This window comes from Rana temporaria, chromosome 3 (genome assembly GCF_905171775.1).
Source record: "Rana temporaria chromosome 3, aRanTem1.1, whole genome shotgun sequence".
Classification (NCBI taxonomy): domain Eukaryota; kingdom Metazoa; phylum Chordata; class Amphibia; order Anura; family Ranidae; genus Rana; species Rana temporaria.
In genome coordinates, this window is record NC_053491.1 from 14840632 (window position 1) to 14860379 (window position 19748).

The window sequence follows — 19748 nt, forward strand, 5'->3', positions numbered from 1 at the left end:
CTACTGTGTCATTAGGGCCATACAAATGAAAATTGCTGCTGATCAGGAATTAACAACCTACTTTTAACCTTTCTATGTTCTCATTATCCTATTTATGTTAATCCATTGGGATATTTGGCACAGCAGGAAAGGGCTTCCAGGACACTGAACCCTTCGACCGTTCCTAACTTTACATGTGACACCTGCCCTCACGCAGTCAGGGCAGCTATCACAAATTTTGGGGCCCCTTACACAGCTTTAGGCAGGGCCCCCCTGGAGCAGAGAACCGGGGGGGAGGTAGGGTGACCACTAGGCCCGTCGCTACAGGACATGCAAAACAAACAATTGCTTGGAGCCCCGAGCTGGTCTGGGGTTTCCTTTCACTGGGCTAGATTCACATAGATTAGCGGATCTTTAGATCCGCGTAATCTATGTGATTTACGATCCGCCGGTGCAATTTAGCGAGGCTAGTGCAGTATTCACAAAGCACTTACCTCGAAACTTGCACCGTCGGATCGTAACTCCCCCGGCGGAATTCAAATTCCGCGGCTAGGGGGAGTGTACAATTTACGATTTAACTGCGCATGCGTCGCCGGCGAAATTTGCCAGTGCGCATGCTCCAAATGACGTCGCGAGGACGTCATTGTTTTCGGCGGCAACGTCAATTGCGGCCATCCGTATTCCAGACCGACTTACGCAAACGACGTAAAAATTTGAAACTCGGCGCGGGAACGACGGCCATACTTAACATTAGCTACCCCTCATATAGCAGGGGTAACTATCCGCCGGAAAAAGCCGAACGCAAACGACGTAAAAAAAAAGCGACGGGCGGGCGTTCGTTTCTGAATCGGCGGTTCTCCTCATTTGCATATCCGACGCGTAAAAGACCGAGGCGACACCTAGCGGCCGGCGGGAGATTGCAGCCGAAGATCTGACGGTGTAAGTCACTTACACCAGTCGGATCTAAGGGAGATCTATGCGGAATAGATCCGACCGTCGGATCCCAGAGATACGATGGCGGATCAGGAGATACGCCGTCGTATCTCTTTGTGAATCTGGCCCACAGGCTGTAGCATGGCCGAGCTCCTCTTCCTTCCTCCTGGAGTCCTGTCAGTCCGGCCCGGTACTGCTCGTGGTACAGGAGATTCAGTTTCCTGTTCCCGGACGGATTGACAGGAAGTGCACACTGACACGTAGATCCGCGTATCTTTCCGGCGGCGTAACGTATCCGATTTACGTTACGCCTCCGCAACTTAGACGGGCAAGTGCTGTATTCTCAAAGCACTTGCTCCGTAAGTTGAGGCGTAGCGTAAATCGGCCGGCATAAGCCCGCCTAATTCAAATGCGGGACAGGGGGGCGTGTTTTATGTTAATGTTCTGTGACCCAATGTGATTGACGTTTTTCCCGAAGGGCGCATGCGCCGTCCGTGGAATTTCCCAGTGTGCATTGCTCCTAATACGCCGCAAGGACGTCATTGGTTTCGACATGAACGTAAACGATGTCCAGCCCCATTCACGGATGACTTACGCAAACGACGTAACTTTTTCAAATTTCGACGCGGGAATGACGGCCATACTTAACATTGGTACGCCGCACTTACGTCACCATATAGCAGGGGTAACTATACGCCGGGAAAAGCCTAACGTAAATGGAGTAAATGTACTGCGTCAGCCGGGCATACGTTCGTGAATTTGCGTATCTAGCTGATTTACATATTTAGACACGTAAATCAGCGTACACGCCCCTAGCGGCCAGCGTAAATATGCAGTTACGATCCAACGGCGTAAGAGACTTACGCCTGTCGGATCTAAGGGAAATCTATGCGTAACTGATTCTATGAATCAGGCGAATAGATAAAACGGCGCAACTCAGAGATACGACGGCGTATCTGGAGATACGCCGTTGTATCTCCACTGAGAATCTGGCCCTGAGTGCTCACTTCCTGTCAGTCCGGCTGGGAACACAGTTAACTGAATCTTCTGTACCGCACAGTACCCGGCCCGGGTACTATCTGGAAGGGGACTGGGGACCCATAATGATAGAACACTGGACTGACAGGAGGAAGAGGAGCTCGGCCACACTACAGCGGCAGCCTACAAGGAAGAAGGGGAGGTGAGAATAGAAAAACATAGGGACTAGGGAGGGGAGGGGGAGGAGTAAGAACATGGGTGTAAAAAATGAGTGTAGCGATAACTTAGGCTTTGCGTGTGGGGGGGGGGGGTGCTTGGGGGCCCCAAATTCCCTCAAATGGCCCTGGTGACCATGTGTCCCGGATTGCCCGGGACAGTCCCGCATTTTGCAGGTCTGTCCCGGGCACATTCATTCCAGGACAATACAGTGTCCCGGAATGAAACTGACACAGCCACCCCACGGGCCAATCTGAGGCCCCCAAAAAAGGCCGCCACATCACTGCTTTACTCACTGACAGTACTTGTCCTGGCCGGGAATGCCTGGAGGAGCACAGTCCCCGCCCCCTGCTTGTGATTGGGAAAATCATAAATCCCGCCTCTTGTGTCCAATCACTGTGCTGTGATTTGTTACAGCACAAGCTGATTTTTGGGAAGGGAGGGTGTCCCTGAATGGTAGTTTGGAAATGTGGTCACCCTAGGGGGAGGGGCCCTCCTCTCTACTGCCGCGAGTTGATAAGCGCGCGGGGGGGGGGGGGGGGGGTAAGGTTGTGGTAATGAAAGTGTCATCCCTTCTCGGGACAGGGGGGGGGGGGGGTTGGTGCTGACGAACAAAACAAAGTCAAGTCAAGTCTTCTCTTCTCTCTCCTGCCTTGAGTTGCTAAAGTCAGGCCAAAAAAAAGGTGTGGGAGGGAGGGGGGGGGTTAGGGCTAGGACAGTTGGGTCCTGTACCCCCTGATGGCGGCCCTGCACACAGTGCAACCTCTGCTAAGTCCACATGTGTCAAACACAAGGCCCAAGGGCTAAATCCAACCTATCACACCTTTTCTACAGATGCAGCCCCCCCCCTCGTCTCAGCCCCCACCCTGTCTCAGCAATTGGAAGCAGAGAGGAGGACAGAACTCCTCCGCCAGATCCTGCGCTTCTCTATGCAGTCACTGAGATGCTAAATTCTGTCCTCCCATCTCAGCAGTCGGCAGAAGAGAGGAGGATGGAACTCCTCCTACAGATCCTGGCTGTACCTCTCTGTGCGCAGCTGCAGCACCCCTTGTCTCCGCCTCCCCTGTTCTCAGCCATACCTCCCAACTTTCTGAAATGGGAATGAGGGACACCTATCAGCAAAAGCATGCAGGCATAGGACACACCCCTTGCCAAGCCCCCTTAAAGGAGAATTGTACAAAAAAACAAGATTGGTTAAACCCACAAGTGCTTTTTTCATCGAATGTGACGAGCGCCGGCTCGTCGTAGTTCGATGACGTCACCGCGTTCTTGCAATTCAAAAGAACGGCGGTTCTTTTGAATGGCCGTCTGTATACACAACTTTGCAAGACAAGATTGCCAGGAATCCCAATGGGATTCCCAGCCGTGTGTACAGGGCCTAAAGAAAAAATAATAGAACTTCCATGTTACATTCTGTGTAAAGCCCACTGGAAGCCACAAATATCATAGTGTCCTGATATGTAAATAACAGTTAGCTCCCATGGGCTCTGGGTCATGCACTTCCACCTTCTGTGTCCTTCCATTGGCCATGCCAACCACTCTGATGGGTTGTCTTACTAACTAACAGTAATGTACAGCTGGTGTGAATGGATGGGCCAGAGCTTGCTTCCATGGGAGCTGGTTGCTCTTTGAATAACACAGCTCCCGGGTATTCCATGTGTAGGGTCTGGTTACTTTAGGTACCGGTGCTAGTTAAATTTAGAGGTACATCAGAGTGTAGTTAAACTCTGATCCAAATTGTTATGTGCAAAACAGGGTCTCTGTCTCAGCTTGGCTGTGCTGTGGGCTCATTCTGTTGTACTGGGGTGTTCTTCCAACCCCGGTGCTGCAGGTGGCAGCAGTAGAGTCAAGATTTGGGTGCTCTTTCCCAGCAGCCAATCAGGAGGGTTTGACCTTGTTGTGCATGCTGGGGGGGTATTTAAGGGGCAGACGCCATTGGTCTGGGTTTGTCTTCTTCGTCCAGTGTGGCACCCACCTTTAGGGTGACCACATCACGGCGTTATGGCCTACCTGGCCGGGGCGTGCGTGCCACGCGGTGTTCCTAGTTCCGGGACCATGCTGGCCCGGAGCATCTGAACAGCGACGGGGACCCAGTGATCGACTGGGTTCCCACCTTTGAGGATCCCAAGCTGTACTGCTCTTCGGTGGAGAGTCCTTCTGAGGAGCGCCATTGAGAGGCTGGCGATCCAAAAGGGTCTCGACAAACCACCGGGGATCAAGGTATCCGGACACTGAAGGATTGATCACCTGTCAGTCGGTACCTGGGCGACAAGTTGAAGGAGATCCAGGTGTAACTCATCTAAGGAGGATTATCTCCGTAACTACAAATCAGAGAGGGCCTGTGGCAGAGGCGTCTTTCTGAAGTTCACCAAGGAGGGTCTGTGGCAGAGACTTTTCCTCAAGTTCACCAAGGAGGGTCTGTGGCAGAGACTTTATCCTACAAATGTCCGAGTGATACTCCGGCTGCCAGGTCAGTGAGAGAGGCCTTTCCGGGTACACTAAACCCACTCAGGCAGGAGTGGCGCAGAGAAAGTATTAGACATGTGCATTCGTTTTCGTCCAAATGCATTTTCGTCCGAATTTCAGGTATTTTCGTTATCGTTTTAACAAACGATAATGAAAGCACAGAAAACGAAAACCGAAAGATCCGACATAAACAAATGCTTTATTTTCGTTTTCATTGCAGTCGAATGAGAGAGAAAAGGTTCGACAGAGAGAAAAGATTTGACATTATAGAGACATGAAGAAGAGTCGACATAGAGTGAAAAGATTTGAAATAGAGTGAAAAGATTTGAAATAGAGTGAAAAGATTTGAAATAGAGTGAAAAGATTTGAAATAGAGAGAAAAGATTCCACATAGAGAGAAAAGATTCAACATAGAGAGAAAAGATTCAACATAGAGAGAAAAGATTCAACATAGAGAGAAAAGATTCGACATAGAGAGACATTTTTTTTTTTAAAGATTCTATCGAATCTTCTTTTTCTTTTTTTTTTTCTTCTTCTTCTTCTTCTTCTTAGAACATTCGACAGACACCATAAGCCTTCAATGACAGATTCGACCTTAATTGTGCCTAACCTTAACTCCATTAGTCCAATATTATTCTACATAAAGAGAAAAGATTCAACATAGAGAGAAAAGATTCGACATAGAGAGAAAAGATTTGACATAGAGAGAAAAGATTTGACATAGAGAGAAAAGATTCGACATAGAAAAGATTCGACATAGAAAAGATTCGACATAGAGAGAAAAGATTTGACATAGAGAGACATAAAGATTCGATATAGAGAGAAAAGATTCGACATAGAGAGACATTAAGATTCGACATAGAGAGACATGAAAAGTCAAAAAAATAATTTTTTTTAAAGATTCTGTTGAATCTTCTTTTTTTTCTTCAGAGGAACATTCGACAGACACCATAAGCCTTCAATGACAGATTCGACCTTAATTGTGCCTAACCTTAACTCCATTAGTCCAATATTATTCTACATAAAGAAAAAAGATTTGACATAGAGAGAAAAGATTCGACATTATAGAGACATGAAGAAGAGTCGACATAGGGAGAAAAGATTTGACATAGAGAGAAAAGATTTGACATAGAAAAGATTTGACATAGAGAGAAAAGATTCGACATAGAGAGACATGAAGAGTCAATTTTTTTTTTTTTTTAAGATTCTGTCGAATCTTTTTTTTTTTTTTTTTATTCTTAGAACATTCGACAGACACCATAAGAATTCAATGACAGATTCGACCTTAATTGTGCCTAACCTTAACTTCATTAGTCCAATATGATTCGACATAAAGAGAAAAGATTCGACATAGAGAGAAAAGATTCGACATTATAGAGACATGAAGAAGATTCGACATAGAGAGAAAAGATTTGACATAGAGAGAAAAGAGTAGACATTATAGAGACATGAAGAAGATTCGACATAGAGAGAAAAGATTCGACATAGAGAGAAAAGATTCGACATTATAGAGACATGAAGAAGATTCGACATAGAGAGAAAAGATTTGACATAGAGAATAGATTCGACATTATAGAGACATGAAGAAGATTCGACATAGAGAGAAAAGATTCGACATAGAGAGAAAAGAGTAGACATTATAGACATGAAGAAGATTCGACATAGAGAGAAAAGATTCGACATAGAGAGACATGAAGATTCAACATGGAGAGACGTGAAGAGTCAAATTTTTTTTTTTAAAGATTCTGTCGAATCTTCTTTTTTTCGACCGACACCATAAGCCTCCAATGACAGATTCGACCTTAATTTGGATTTTCGGACGAATGCATTTTTTTTAACGAAAAACGAAATAAATAAAAACGAATTTCGGGAGTAACTAAATAAATTTATTTTTCGGACGAAAACGAAATTACGAAACAAAATATTTCAGTGTGCACATGTCTATAAAGTATTACGCTTGGGAGCAGGACTGTTTCCTATCATCACGCCTGAATCTGCTGTTCTCTCTCTTCTTCAACTTTACCTCACCACAAGTTTTATTGTTTTTACCCGGCTGGGTATTAAAGAGCACCTGTTGCGGACATTCCTTTACTTCTACTACATGCAATACGCATCATTCACCTCTAGGAATTCGGGGGAGCCATGAGGTAAATGTGCCGCCCCAAAACAACCAGCAGCTCCTCCTAGGGTAGTGCTACACATGCTTCTAAGATGCCCTACAGTGAACTAAAAGAGGGGCACATGAAATAGAAATAAAAAGGGAAGTTTATTGTTTGGTTCCACCCATGAGCACACTTTGAGGCTCCTTCTGGCGCTCCCTTTAAGATGTGTGATTAGAAGGATTTGAGAAAGCTGCTTGACTCTCTTTTAATTGCTTTGTAAAAGCTTGTTGAGCCCGGTGTGGCAGACTGGGCAACAGACTGGCATTCCAATCCAAGATTAACTTGTTTAATTGTAATACATTTAAACCATAACATCCCATCCCAGGAGCATATCGGTGGATCATGTTCCTTTTTAAAGACCTTTTCAACCTAATACACTCTAGAGCTGCCTTCCTCAACCTTTTTACCCCAGAAGAACTCTTGATATAATCTTTTAGGTCTCAAAGACCCTTCAATGTCTCGAAGAACTCCCGCTAAAACCAGTTCATTGTGCGTCAGAGGGAAAGGGGCCCTTTTATTGGTGGCCAGTGGGAAGAATGCTCCTTACATTGGTGATCAGTGGGAAGAATGTCCCTTACATTGGTGATCAGTGGGAAGAATGCTCCTTACATTGGTGATTAGTGAGAAGAATGTTCCTTACATTGGTGATCAGTGGGAAGAATGTCCCTTACATTGGTGATCAGTGAGAAGAATGTCCCTTACATTGGTGATCAGTGAGAAGAATGTCCCTTACATTGGTAGTCAGTGGGAAGAATGTTACTTACATTGGTGATCAGTGAGAAGAATGCTCCTTACATTGGTGATCAGTGGGAAGAATGTTCCTTACATTGGTGATCAGTGAGAAGAATGTCCCTTACATTGGTGATCGGTGAGAAGAATGTTCCTTACATTGGTGATCGGTGAGAAGAATGTCCCTTACATTGGTGATCAGTGGGAAGAATGTTCCTTACATTGGTGATCAGTGAGAAGAATGCTCCTTACATTGGTGATCAGTGGGAAGAATGTCCCTTACATTGGTGATCAGTGAGAAGAATGTCCCTTACATTGGTGATCAGTGAGAAGAATGTCCCTTACATTGGTAGTCAGTGGGAAGAATGTTACTTACATTGGTGATCAGTGAGAAGAATGCTCCTTACATTGGTGATCAGTGGGAAGAATGTTCCTTACATTGGTGATCAGTGAGAAGAATGTCCCTTACATTGGTGATCGGTGAGAAGAATGTTCCTTACATTGGTGATCGGTGAGAAGAATGTCCCTTACATTGGTGATCAGTGGGAAGAATGTTCCTTACATTGGTGATCAGTGAGAAGAATGTTCCTTACATTGGTGATCAGTGGGAAGAATGTTCCTTACATTGGTGATCAGTGAGAAGAATGTCCCTTACATTGGTGATCGGTGAGAAGAATGTTCCTTACATTGGTGATCGGTGAGAAGAATGTCCCTTACATTGGTGATCAGTGAGAAGAATGTCCCTTACATTGGTGATCAGTGAGAAGAATGTCCCTTACATTGGTAGTCAGTGGGAAGAATGTTACTTACATTGGTGATCAGTGGGAAGAATGTCCCTTACATTGGTGATCAGTTGGAAGAATGTCCCTTACATTGGTGGTCAGTGGGAAGAATGTTCCTTACATTGGTGATCAGTGGGAAGAATGTTCCTTACATTGGTGATCAGTGAGAAGAATGTCCCTTACATTGGTGATCAGTGAGAAGAATGTCCCTTACATTGGTGATCAGTGGGAAGAATGTCCCTTACATTGGTGATCAGTGAGAAGAATGTTCCTTACATTGGTGATCAGTGAGAAGAATGTTCCTTACATTGGTGATCAGTGAGAAGAATGTTCCTTACATTGGTGATCAGTGAGAAGAATGTCCCTTACATTGGTGATCAGTGGGAAGAATGTTACTTACATTGGTGATCAGTGAGAAGAATGTTCCTTACATTGGTGATCAGTGAGAAGAATGTTCCTTACATTGGTGATCAGTGAGAAGAATGTCCCTTACATTGGTAGTCAGTGGGAAGAATGTTACTTACATTGGTGATCAGTGGGAAGAATGTTCCTTACATTGGTGATCAGTGGGAAGAATGTTCCTTACATTGGTGATCAGTGAGAAGAATGTCCCTTACATTGGTGATCAGTGAGAAGAATGTCCCTTACATTGGTGATCAGTGGGAAGAATGTCCCTTACATTGGTGATCAGTGGAAAGAATGTTCCTTACATTGGTGATCAGTGGGAAGAATGCTCCTTATATTGGTGATCAGTGGGAAGAATTCTCCTTACATTGGTAGTCAGTGGGAAGAATGTCCCTTACATTGGTGATCAGTGGGAAGAATGTCCCTTACATTGGTGATCAGTGGGAAGAATGTTCCTTACATTGGTGATCAGTGAGAAGAATGTCCCTTACATTGGTGATCAGTGAGAATAATGTCCCTTACATTGGTGATCAGTGGGAAGAATGTCCCTTACATTGGTGATCAGTGAGAAGAATGTCCCTTACATTGGTGATCAGTGGGAAGAATGTCCCTTACATTGGTGATCAGTGGGAAGAATGTCTCTTACAGTGGGAAGAATGTCCCTTACATTGGTGATCAGTGGGAAGAATGTCCCTTACATTGGTGATCAGTGAGAAGAATGTCCCTTACATTGGTGATCAGTGGGAAGAATGTTCCTTACATTGGTGATCAGTGAGAAGAATGTCCCTTACATTGGTGATCAGTGAGAAGAATGTCCCTTACATTGGTGATCAGTGAGAAGAATGTTCCTTACATTGGTGATCAGTGGGAAGAATGTCCCTTACATTGGTGATCAGTGGGAAGAATGTCCCTTACATTGGTGATCAGTGAGAAGAATGCTCCTTACATTGGTGATCAGTGAGAAGAATGTTCCTTACATTGGTGATCAGTGAGAAGAATGTTCCTTACATTGGTGATCAGTGGGAAGAATGTCCCTTACATTGGTGATCAGTGGGAAGAATGTCCCTTACATTGGTGATCAGTGAGAAGAATGTTCCTTACATTGGTGATCAGTGAGAAGAATGTTCCTTACATTGGTGATCAGTGAGAAGAATGTTCCTTACATTGGTGATCAGTAGGAAGAATGTTCCTTACATTGGTGGTCAGTGAGAAGAATGTCCCTTACATTGGTGATCAGTGAGAAGAATGTTCCTTACATTGGTGATCAGTGAGAAGAATGTCCCTTACATTGGTGATCAGTGAGAAGAATGTCCCTTACATTGGTGATCAGTGAGAAGAATGCTCCTTACATTGGTGATCAGTGAGAAGAATGTTCCTTACATTGGTGATCAGTGAGAAGAATGTTCCTTACATTGGTGATCAGTGGGAAGAATGTCCCTTACATTGGTGATCAGTGGGAAGAATGTCCCTTACATTGGTGATCAGTGAGAAGAATGCTCCTTACATTGGTGATCAGTGAGAAGAATGTTCCTTACATTGGTGATCAGTGAGAAGAATGTTCCTTACATTGGTGATCAGTAGGAAGAATGTTCCTTACATTGGTGGTCAGTGAGAAGAATGTCCCTTACATTGGTGATCAGTGAGAAGAATGTTCCTTACATTGGTGATCAGTGAGAAGAATGTCCCTTACATTGGTGATCAGTGAGAAGAATGTCCCTTACATTGGTGATCAGTGAGAAGAATGCTCCTTACATTGGTTTAATAAATAATCATAATAAAAAATAAAGCGTATTTGATCGGTTTGCGCAAAAGTTCTAGCATCTACAAAATAGGGAATAGAATTATGGCATTTTTATTTATTTTAATTTTTTTACTAGTAATGGCGGCGATCTGCGATTTTTATTGTGACCGTGACATTGCGGCGGACATATCGGACACTTTTGACACATTTTTGGGACCATTCACATTTATACAGCGATTAGTGCTATAAAACTGGACTGATTACTGTATAAATGTGACTGGTAGGGAAGGGGTTAACACTAGGGGGCGAGGAAGGGGTTAATATGTTCCCTAAAGTGTGTTCTAACTGTAGGGGGGAGGGGACAAGGGTAGGAGACCGATGTGTGTTCCTCTGTACTGGGAACACACATTGGCCACCTCACCGCTGACAGGACATGGATCTGTGTGTTTACACCCCATCATTACACACACAGATCCATGGTCCTGCTGTGATTGCGTGAATCGTGGGTGCCCGGCGGACATTGCGGCCGCCGGGCACGTGCATCGGGTCCCGAGCAATGCGGCGGGGGCGCGCGCGCCCCCTAGCCGCCCAGGAAGGCAAGGATTTCATATGACTTCCACCCGGAGGGAGGGAGGATTCCCGCCCAAGTCATTTTAGGGAAAGTGTTAAATGTAACCATATTGCTACACTTAGAGGCGCCTCTCTTCTATTTTAGACTCAGTTGTGACATGACGCTACTCTTATATCAAGACATCGCTTGTATATCAAGTCAAAATTTGTTAAAATTTTTGGGTTGTCTTGCAAAATGCTCTCAAACCAAGTTACTCTCAAACCAAGGTTTTACTGTATTATAAAGAATTTATATAGCTCCAGCAGTTTGCGCAGTGCTTCTCTAAACAAAGGGAGAGAGTTAGGGTGACCACGTGTCCCGGATTGCCCGGGACAGTCCCGCATTTTGCAGGTCTGTCCCGGGCACATTCATTCCAGGACAATACAGTGTCCCGGAATGAAACTGACACAGCCACCCCCAGGGCCAATCTGATGCCCCCAAAAAGGCCGCCACATCACCGCTTTACTCACTGACAGTACTTGTCCTGGCCGGGAATGCCTGGAGGAGCACAGTCCCCGCCCCCTGCTTGTGATTGGAGAAATCACAAATCCTGCCTTTTGTGTCCAATCACTGTGCTGTGATTCGTTACAGCACAAGCTGATTTTTGGGAAGGGAGGGTGTCCCTGAATGGTAGTTTGGAAATGTGGTCACCCTAGAGTAGAGAGAGAGTACAATTACAATATGTCAGAAACCATGAATCAGACAGAAGTACAGTTAAAGCACACTTGTTTAATAAAAAATATTATTATTAATAATTCCGACGGAATTTCGCTCAAGCTTGGCTTGCATACACACGGGCACACAAAAGTTCTCTGAACTTTCGACTGTCAAGAACGCCGGTGATGTACAACACTTCGACGAGCCAAGAAAATGAAGTTCAATGCTTCCGAGCATGCGTCGCATTGTTTGCGAGCATGCGTCGGAATTTTGCGCGTCGGAATTGCTACAGATGATCTGATTTTTCCGATAGGAATTTTTTTCCCGAGGAAAATTTGAGAACCAGCTCTCAATCTTTTGTTGGCGGAAATTTCCGACAGGAAAAGTCTGATGGAGCCTACGCACGGTCGGAATTTCTGTCCAAAAGCTCACATCGGACTTTTTTGTTGTTGGAATTTCTGATGGTGTGTACAGGGCATAAAGAGGGGATAACCTGTGTAGAGGTTGGTCAGCATGGAAGGAAGGAGATGCAGTAGATCAAGGCAAGAGATAACACGGGAGTGAATTATCAGCTTTGTGGTGTTGTTGGTTAACAAGGGGCGTATTTTGGAAAGATGAAGATGTACTATTGATCTTAATGGAGAAGTCGGGGGGTTGCTATTGGGGGGTGAGGAGATTGGGGAGGAATGGGGGGCTGGAGGAATTATTATGAGTTCAGTTTTTTTTTTTATGTCACAATGTAGAGAATAAGATTTCCTATCATCTGTGCCAGTCTTGCCACACAGAGTTTATCCAGCGCTGAGCAATCCTCTTTTTATTGTTCAGTAAAATTAAACAGATTTCCAGATAAAGACCAAAGTCCTTGCTTGAGTGACAGGTTATTTACATATCTCGTGCCCTAGCTTGAAGACATGCACAGCTTCTGTAAAGTGCATAATTCACATCCCCCTCCCCTCTCCTCCTCTCCTCTCCTCCTCTCCTCTCCTCTCCAGCTCTCCCAGGATTGGCTGTCTTTCCTGTGTTTTGATTAAATGTTTTCAAAATATGGGGTGATCCACAGTTCAGTGTAAACAGCCATCAGAATATACATAGACAAGAAGCTGTGCATGTCTGCAAGCTAGTGCACGAGATATGTAAATAACCTGTCACTCAAGCAAGGACTTTGGTTTGACATTTTTACACATACAGTAGGCCAGTTAGTAGATTAGGGGTGCAGATGATTCTTCAGTAAATACATTCAATTACCCAACAGGTGACCGGTAATGATTGGCTCTGTGTGTGACAGTTCAGTTTATGAGTCTTTGTTCATTTTCTTTCACTTGCAGCTCTTTAACCATCTCTGGGATCAGCCAGGAGGACGAGGCCATCTACCAGTGTATTGCTCAGAATAGCGCAGGTTCCAGTCAAGCCAGCGCCCGGCTTTCTGTAATATGGGCAGAGGGACTGCCTGGGGCTCCTCAAGACATTACTGCCACCACCATATCATCCACCTCTATCCAGGTATCCTGGAGTGAGCCCCTGGAGAACACCCAGGAAATTATTGGATATGTAGTGCACATCCGCAAAACTGAAGGTAAATACCGCTGTGTGGAAGCAGACCAGATGGTATAACAGGGCAGGCCAATTGTGTTGACCTAATGGGGGGGGGGGGGGGGGTAGGATGGATTACAGTACTCCAATGGAAGAGAGTAGGGGAGGGAACCAGATTTTGTCGCTCAGCTTCACCACCATTCACAGAAACGGCGCAGATTCAGAGTTACGTCGGCGTATCTACTGATACGCCGGCGTAAAGCTACCTGAATCTGGCTAAATGTGTTCTAGGCAGGGCAGGACTTAGGGTGGTGGGGGCCCCTGGGTTTGAGTGTTGATGGAGGGGCCCCCTGAAGCCGAGAAGTGGGGGGGTTGGGCCGTCGGGTGGTGCCGTCGATCGAAGCTGATCGAACTTGTTGAGGGGGGGGGTGCCGCCGATCATAGATCTTGAGCGGGGGGTGAAGAGGATTTCTTACCTATCTTCATCAGAAGCGGCATGGCTCTTCCTGCTTCCTCCTCCCGGGGCCCCCTATTGGGCGGGGCCCATGGGCTTGAGCCCAGTCAAGCCCAATGGTAAGTCTGGCCTTGGTAGGTCATGGTGGAAGTGGTGATGTCATCACCCCTCCTATCTACTTCATTACATTGCAATATTTATTTTGATTTTGAGTCAACTTTATTGAAATGTCACAAAGTTCTATTGGCTGCAGCAGTGGCGACCCAAATAAAACATTTATATTTTCAATGATATGATAGTTGTTTTTCCCTAAGGCCGCGTACACACGATCGGTCATAACCGATGAAAACGGACTGAAGGACCCTTTCATCGGCTAACCGATGAAGCTGACTGATGGTCTGATGTGCCTACACACCATCCGTTAAAAAACCGATCGTGTCAGAACTGAACCGATGGACGCCTAACCGATAGGTCAAAACCGATCGTTAGTATGCAAAAGCATCGGTCAAAAAGCCGCGCATGCTCAGAATCAAGTCGACGCATGCTTGGAAGCATTGAACTTCATTTTTTTCAGACATGGATGTTTGGGGTGGAGGTGGAGGAACTTGACTGGCCGGCACAGACTCCTGACCTCAACCCGACAGAACACCTTTGGGATGAATTAGAGCGGAGACTGCGAGCCAGGCCTTCCCGTCGAACAACAGTGCCTGACCTCACAAATACACTTCTGGAAGAATGGTCAAACATTCCCATAGACACTCCTAAACCTTGTGGACGGCCTTCCCAGAAGAGTTGAAGCTGTTATAGCTGCAAAGGGCCAACTCAATATTGAACCCTACGGACGAAGACTGGGATGCCATTAAAGTTCATGTTTCGTGTAAAGGCAGGCGTCCCAATACTTTTAGTAATATAGTGTACATAGGGGATCGAAAGTTTGGGCACCCCAGGTAAAAATTTGTATTAATGTGCATAACGAAGCCAAGGAAAGATGGAAAAATCTCCAAAAGGCATCAAATTACAGATTAGACATTCTTATAATATGTCAAAAAAAGTTAGATTTTATTTCCATTATTTACACTTTCAAAATTACAGAAAACAAAAAAATGGCGTCTGCAAAAGTTTGGGCACCCTGCAGAATTTATAGCATGCACTGCCCCCTTTGCAAAGCTGAGACCTGCCAGTGTCATGGATTGTTCTCAATCATCGTCTGGGAAGACCAGGTGATGTCAATCTCAAAGGTTTTAAATGCCCAGACTCATCTGACCCTCCCCCAACAATCAGCACCATGGGTTCTTCTAAGCAGTTGTCTAGAAAACTGAAACTGAAAATAGTTGTCGCTCACAAAGCTGGAGAAGGCTATAAGAAGATAGCAAAGCGTTTTCAGATGTTAATATCCTCTGTTCGGAATATAATTAAGAAATGGCAGTCATCAGGAACAGTGGAAGTTAAAGTAAGATCTGGAAGACCAAGAAAAATATCAGAAAGAACAGCTCGCAGGATTGTGAGAAAAGCAATTCAAAACCAACGTTTGACTGCACGATCCCCTCCAGAAAGATCTGGCAGACACTGGAGTTGTGGTACACTATTCCACTATAAAGAGATACTTGTACAAATATGGTCTTCATGGAAGAGTCATATATGACTGTATGTCATATATGCAAATTGCCTACGATCTGGTGACTATAAGGCAGTATTTTCCCCAAAAGGCCAAATTAGGAAAATGGCACATTTATGGTCATTGGATGGAGTTGATGGTCTTTGGAAACAGACATACTGGACAAATTACTGGGATTACTCACGATGGTGAAAGGAATGCTGCGAAATTTGCGCATTGAATTTTTTTTAAATAGACCCTCCTGTGTGTCCTCATGGCTGTCGGGTAAAGGGGATGTTGAGCAAAGCACTTGCTTTGTCTTGTGTTGTCTCCACCATGACCTGCCACCCTTGTCCTTCACCGACCTCCTTGACCGCCATCGCTTTCCCCATCCAACAAAACCTTTTAAAACTGGAGCATAAAGTGCTGGTAAATGTTTTTATGCAATGAAGTCCGTGTGAACCGAGCCCAAGTGTTTGTTGTAGAGGTTGCCAATCATTTCCTCGGCCGTGTACGGGAAGGTCATCAATCGCTGTTAACATGCCGTACCGCCACTCATGCAGTTCATAAGAGCATAGCCTCCGTGCTGCTCCCTAATACATATGTATGGGGCTGATTTACACATAATTGGACTAATCACCATAGAGATTACGGCAATTTGCATTAACGATCTCCCCTAAAAACGTGCAATTTTAACCTGTTTTATGCTGGTCTCTAAAATGTAAAGGTCTCTCTTGTAAAGTTCTTTACAATTATCAGTACAATTATCTCCAAATCTAATCTTCACTGAGACATCTACAGGGGGGAAAACAGTGTGAATTATTTGGATTTCTGCGTAAATGGCAGCTACAGATCTAGGGCCGGATTCAGAAAGGATGTGCGCCGGCGTATCTCCAGATGTGCGCCGTCGCATCTTTACGCCGATTCAAAAAGCGAGTTACGTCCAAAAACATGGCTTCAGCCATCCGACGTAACTTGCCGGCGTATCGTAGGCGCATAGTTACGCTGGACGCATTCGACGTTCCCATTATAAATATGCAAATGAGCTAGATACGCCAAATTACGAACGTACTTGCGCCCGGCGTATTAATATACGCTGTTTACGTAAGGCGTACGACCGGCGTAACTTTACCCCTCATAAAGCAGGGGTAAGTCATGTTAAGGTATGGACGTCAGAAACGTCGGAACAGCGTCGTATTTTACGTCGTTTGCGTAAGTCGTACGTGAATGGGGATGGGCGTAGGTTACGTTCACGTCGACTAAGCATTGAGCCGGCATAACTTAGGGAGAAAATTTGACGTGATACTGAGCATGCGCGCGCATGCGCCGTTCGTTAGGTGCGTCATTTACGTGGGGTCACGATTCATTTCCATACAACACGCCCCCTACCAGCCTACTTTGAATTAGGCAGGCTTACGCCGGCCAATTTACGCCAATTTACGCTACGCCGACGCAACTTACGGAGCAAGTGCTTTGTGAATACTGCACTTGCCTGTCTAAGTTGCGGCGGGGTAGCGTAAATAGGATATGCTACGCCCGCACAAAGATGCGCCCAGATACGTGGATCTGGCCCAGAATCTTCAATGTCATAATAATTCAGAATTATGTTAAATACTTAAGGACCGAGCCCAGTGGCGGCTGGTGCAAACAAACTGAAAAAAAAAAAGCATCAATTGCAGCCACTGTGCCCATCAATTGCAGCCACTGTGCCCATCAATTGCAGCTACTGTGCCCATCAAACGCAGCTACTGTGCTCATCAAATGCAGCCAGTGTGCCCATCAAACGCAGCCACTGTACCCATCAAACACAACCAGTGTGCTCATCAATTGCAGCCACTGTGCCATCAAATGCAGCCAGTGTGCCCATCAAATGCAGCCAGTGTGCCCATCAAACGCAGCCACTGTACCCATCAAACACAGCTACTGTGCCCATCAAACGCAGCTACTGTGCCCATCAAACGCAGCCAGTGTGCCCATCAAATGCAGCCAGTGTGCCCATCAAACGCAGCCACTGTACCAATCAAACAAAATCAGTGTGCTCATCAATTGCAGCCACTGTGCCATCAAATGCAACCACTGTGCCCATCAAATGCAGCCAGTGTGCCCATCAAATGCAGCCAGTGTGCCCTTCAAATGCAGCCAGTGTGCCCTTCAAACGCAGCCAGTGTGCCCATCAAACACAGCCAGTGTGCCCATCAAACACAGCCAGTGTGCCGTCAATTGCCGCCACTGTGCCCACCAAATGCAGCCACTGTACCCATAAATTGCTGCCACTGTGCCATCAAACGCAGCTACTATATCCATCAATTGCTGCTAGTGTGCCCATCAAACGCAGCCACTGTACCCATAAAACGCAGCCAGTGTGCCCATCAAACGCAGCCAATGTGCCGTCAATTGCCGCCACTGTGCCATCAAATGCAGCCACTGTGCCCATCAAACGCAGCCACTGTAATAATAAATTGCCGCCACTGTGCCATCAAATGCAGCTACTGTACCCATCAATTGCTGCCACTGTGCCCATGAATTGCTGCCAGTGTGCCCATCAATTGCCGCTACTGTTCCTATAAATTGCCAGTACCACTACTGTGCTCATCAATTGCTGCCAGTGTGCCCATCAATTGCCGCTACTGTGCCCATCAAATACAGCCAGTGTGCATCCCCCGCCCCCACCTATGGCTCTAATCAGGTTCTTCCAAAAAATACCCCGCCGCTGTAATTCAGGTGCCCGGCGCCCGAAAAGGGGCCGGGCACCTGAATAGGGGTGCCCGGCGTCGACCATAGATAGATTCACGCAATGCATAAATCTATCTGTGGTGATAGAAAGGTGGCAGGAGACGCACCGCCACTGAGCAAGCCTCTTTTTTACATTTGTTGTTTACATGTTAAAATCTTTTTTTGCTAGAACCCCCAAACATGAAATATTTTATTTTTAGACACCCTAGAGAATTAAATGGCTGGCGTTGCAATACTTTATGTCACACCTTATTTGCGCAGTGGTCTTGCAAGGGCAATTTTTGGGGGAAAAATACACCTTGTTGACGTAAAAAATAAGACAACAGTAAAGTTAGCCCAGTTTTTTTTTATATTGTGAAAGACAATCTTACACCGAGTAAATTGATACCGAACATGTCACGCTTCAAAATTGCGCCCGCTCATGGAGTGGCAACAAACTTTGACCCTTAAAAATCTCCATAGGCAATGTTGAAAAATGTCTACAGGTTACCAATTTTAAGTTACAGAGGAGGTCTAGGGCTAGAATTATTGCTCTCACCCTAACGATCGCAGCGATACCTCACGTGTGGTTTGAGCATCGTTTTCATATGCGGGGCACGACTTGCGTATGCGTTTGCGTTTGCTTTTGCGTGCGAGCTCGGCGGGACGGGGCTTTTACAATTTTTTTCTTATTTATTTTACTTTATTACTCCTCGGAAGGGAGGAGGAGAAGAGCCGTCCGGTCTCCGCTGGTGCCTGGATGCCCGGTCCTTGCCGCCGCTGCATGGATGCCCGGTCCTTGCCGCCGCTGCATGGATGCCCGGTCCCCAAGGGAGCCTAAGCACTCCTCAGACCAGCAACACTTGGCTACACGTCAGCAGGGGGGGGTACTGCCATCTATGTTCTCTCGCCTGCGTATTGCTGCCGAGAGGGAGACGGGAGGGGAGGGAGAGAGAGCTGACACTGAAGCTCAACCCTCTCAGTGGAGGGAACCTGAGTGCTCCTCAGACCAGCAGCACTTGGCTACACATCAGCAGGGGGGCTACTGCCATCTATGTTCTCTCGCCTGTGTATCGCTGCCGAGAGGGAGACAGGAGGGGAGGGGAGAGAGAGCTGACACTGATGCTCAACCCACTTTCAGTGGAGGGAACCTGAGCGCTCCTCAGACCAGCAGCACTTGGCTACACATCATTACCGGATGCATCTAACGCTCATTGTGATTTTGTGTTTTTTTCCTAGACCCCATTCAAATGGAATATCAAGAGGCTGTAAGCAAAGACACTTTTCAGCAGATAGTGACAGACCTGGAGCCTTCGACAACCTACAGCTTCTATATTAAAGCATATACCTCAAGAGGAGCCAGCAAGGCGTCCAGCACTGTGGTGCAGAGAACGTTGGGAGAAGGTATGGAATGCAGCTCTCTAAATGACAATAGGAAATAAGTAAATCCTAAAATGAAAATGGTAGCCATTGAAAACCTTTATGATAAGCTTTGGGATGAGTATAGAGAAACGCCCAGTATAGAAGTTCATATCACACCAGAGTCTGTTTAAAATGTTCATTTGGTCAGAGATAAAAAGTAAGGCCAATGCATTTCGGGGGAAGTGCCTTCCCCTTCCTCAGGGCTGAAATAATGGATGTAGTTGGATCAGTGATAAGACTTGGAATGAGGCTCATTTCCAGGTGTCAGATCTTCTCGTAATTGCTGGGTGGTGGCATACCATTTACTAGACCTGTGCAATTCTAGTTCCGAAATCGTTTTTTTAACTAATTTTAACAAATTCGTTAATTCCGAAATAT

The 19748-nt window shown here is 45.8% G+C and overlaps 1 protein-coding gene across 1 annotated transcript in view; it reads left to right on the top strand.

Annotated features, from left to right (window-relative positions):
• The window catches only part of IGDCC3 (immunoglobulin superfamily DCC subclass member 3), a 256502-nt gene that overhangs the window by 196275 nt on the left and 40479 nt on the right, over positions 1-19748 (top strand). The window contains exons 8-9 of the mRNA XM_040341485.1: positions 12984-13231; positions 19188-19352. Coding sequence (XP_040197419.1) covers positions 12984-13231; positions 19188-19352 — 413 coding nt within the window. The remainder of the gene's footprint in view (positions 1-12983; positions 13232-19187; positions 19353-19748) is intronic.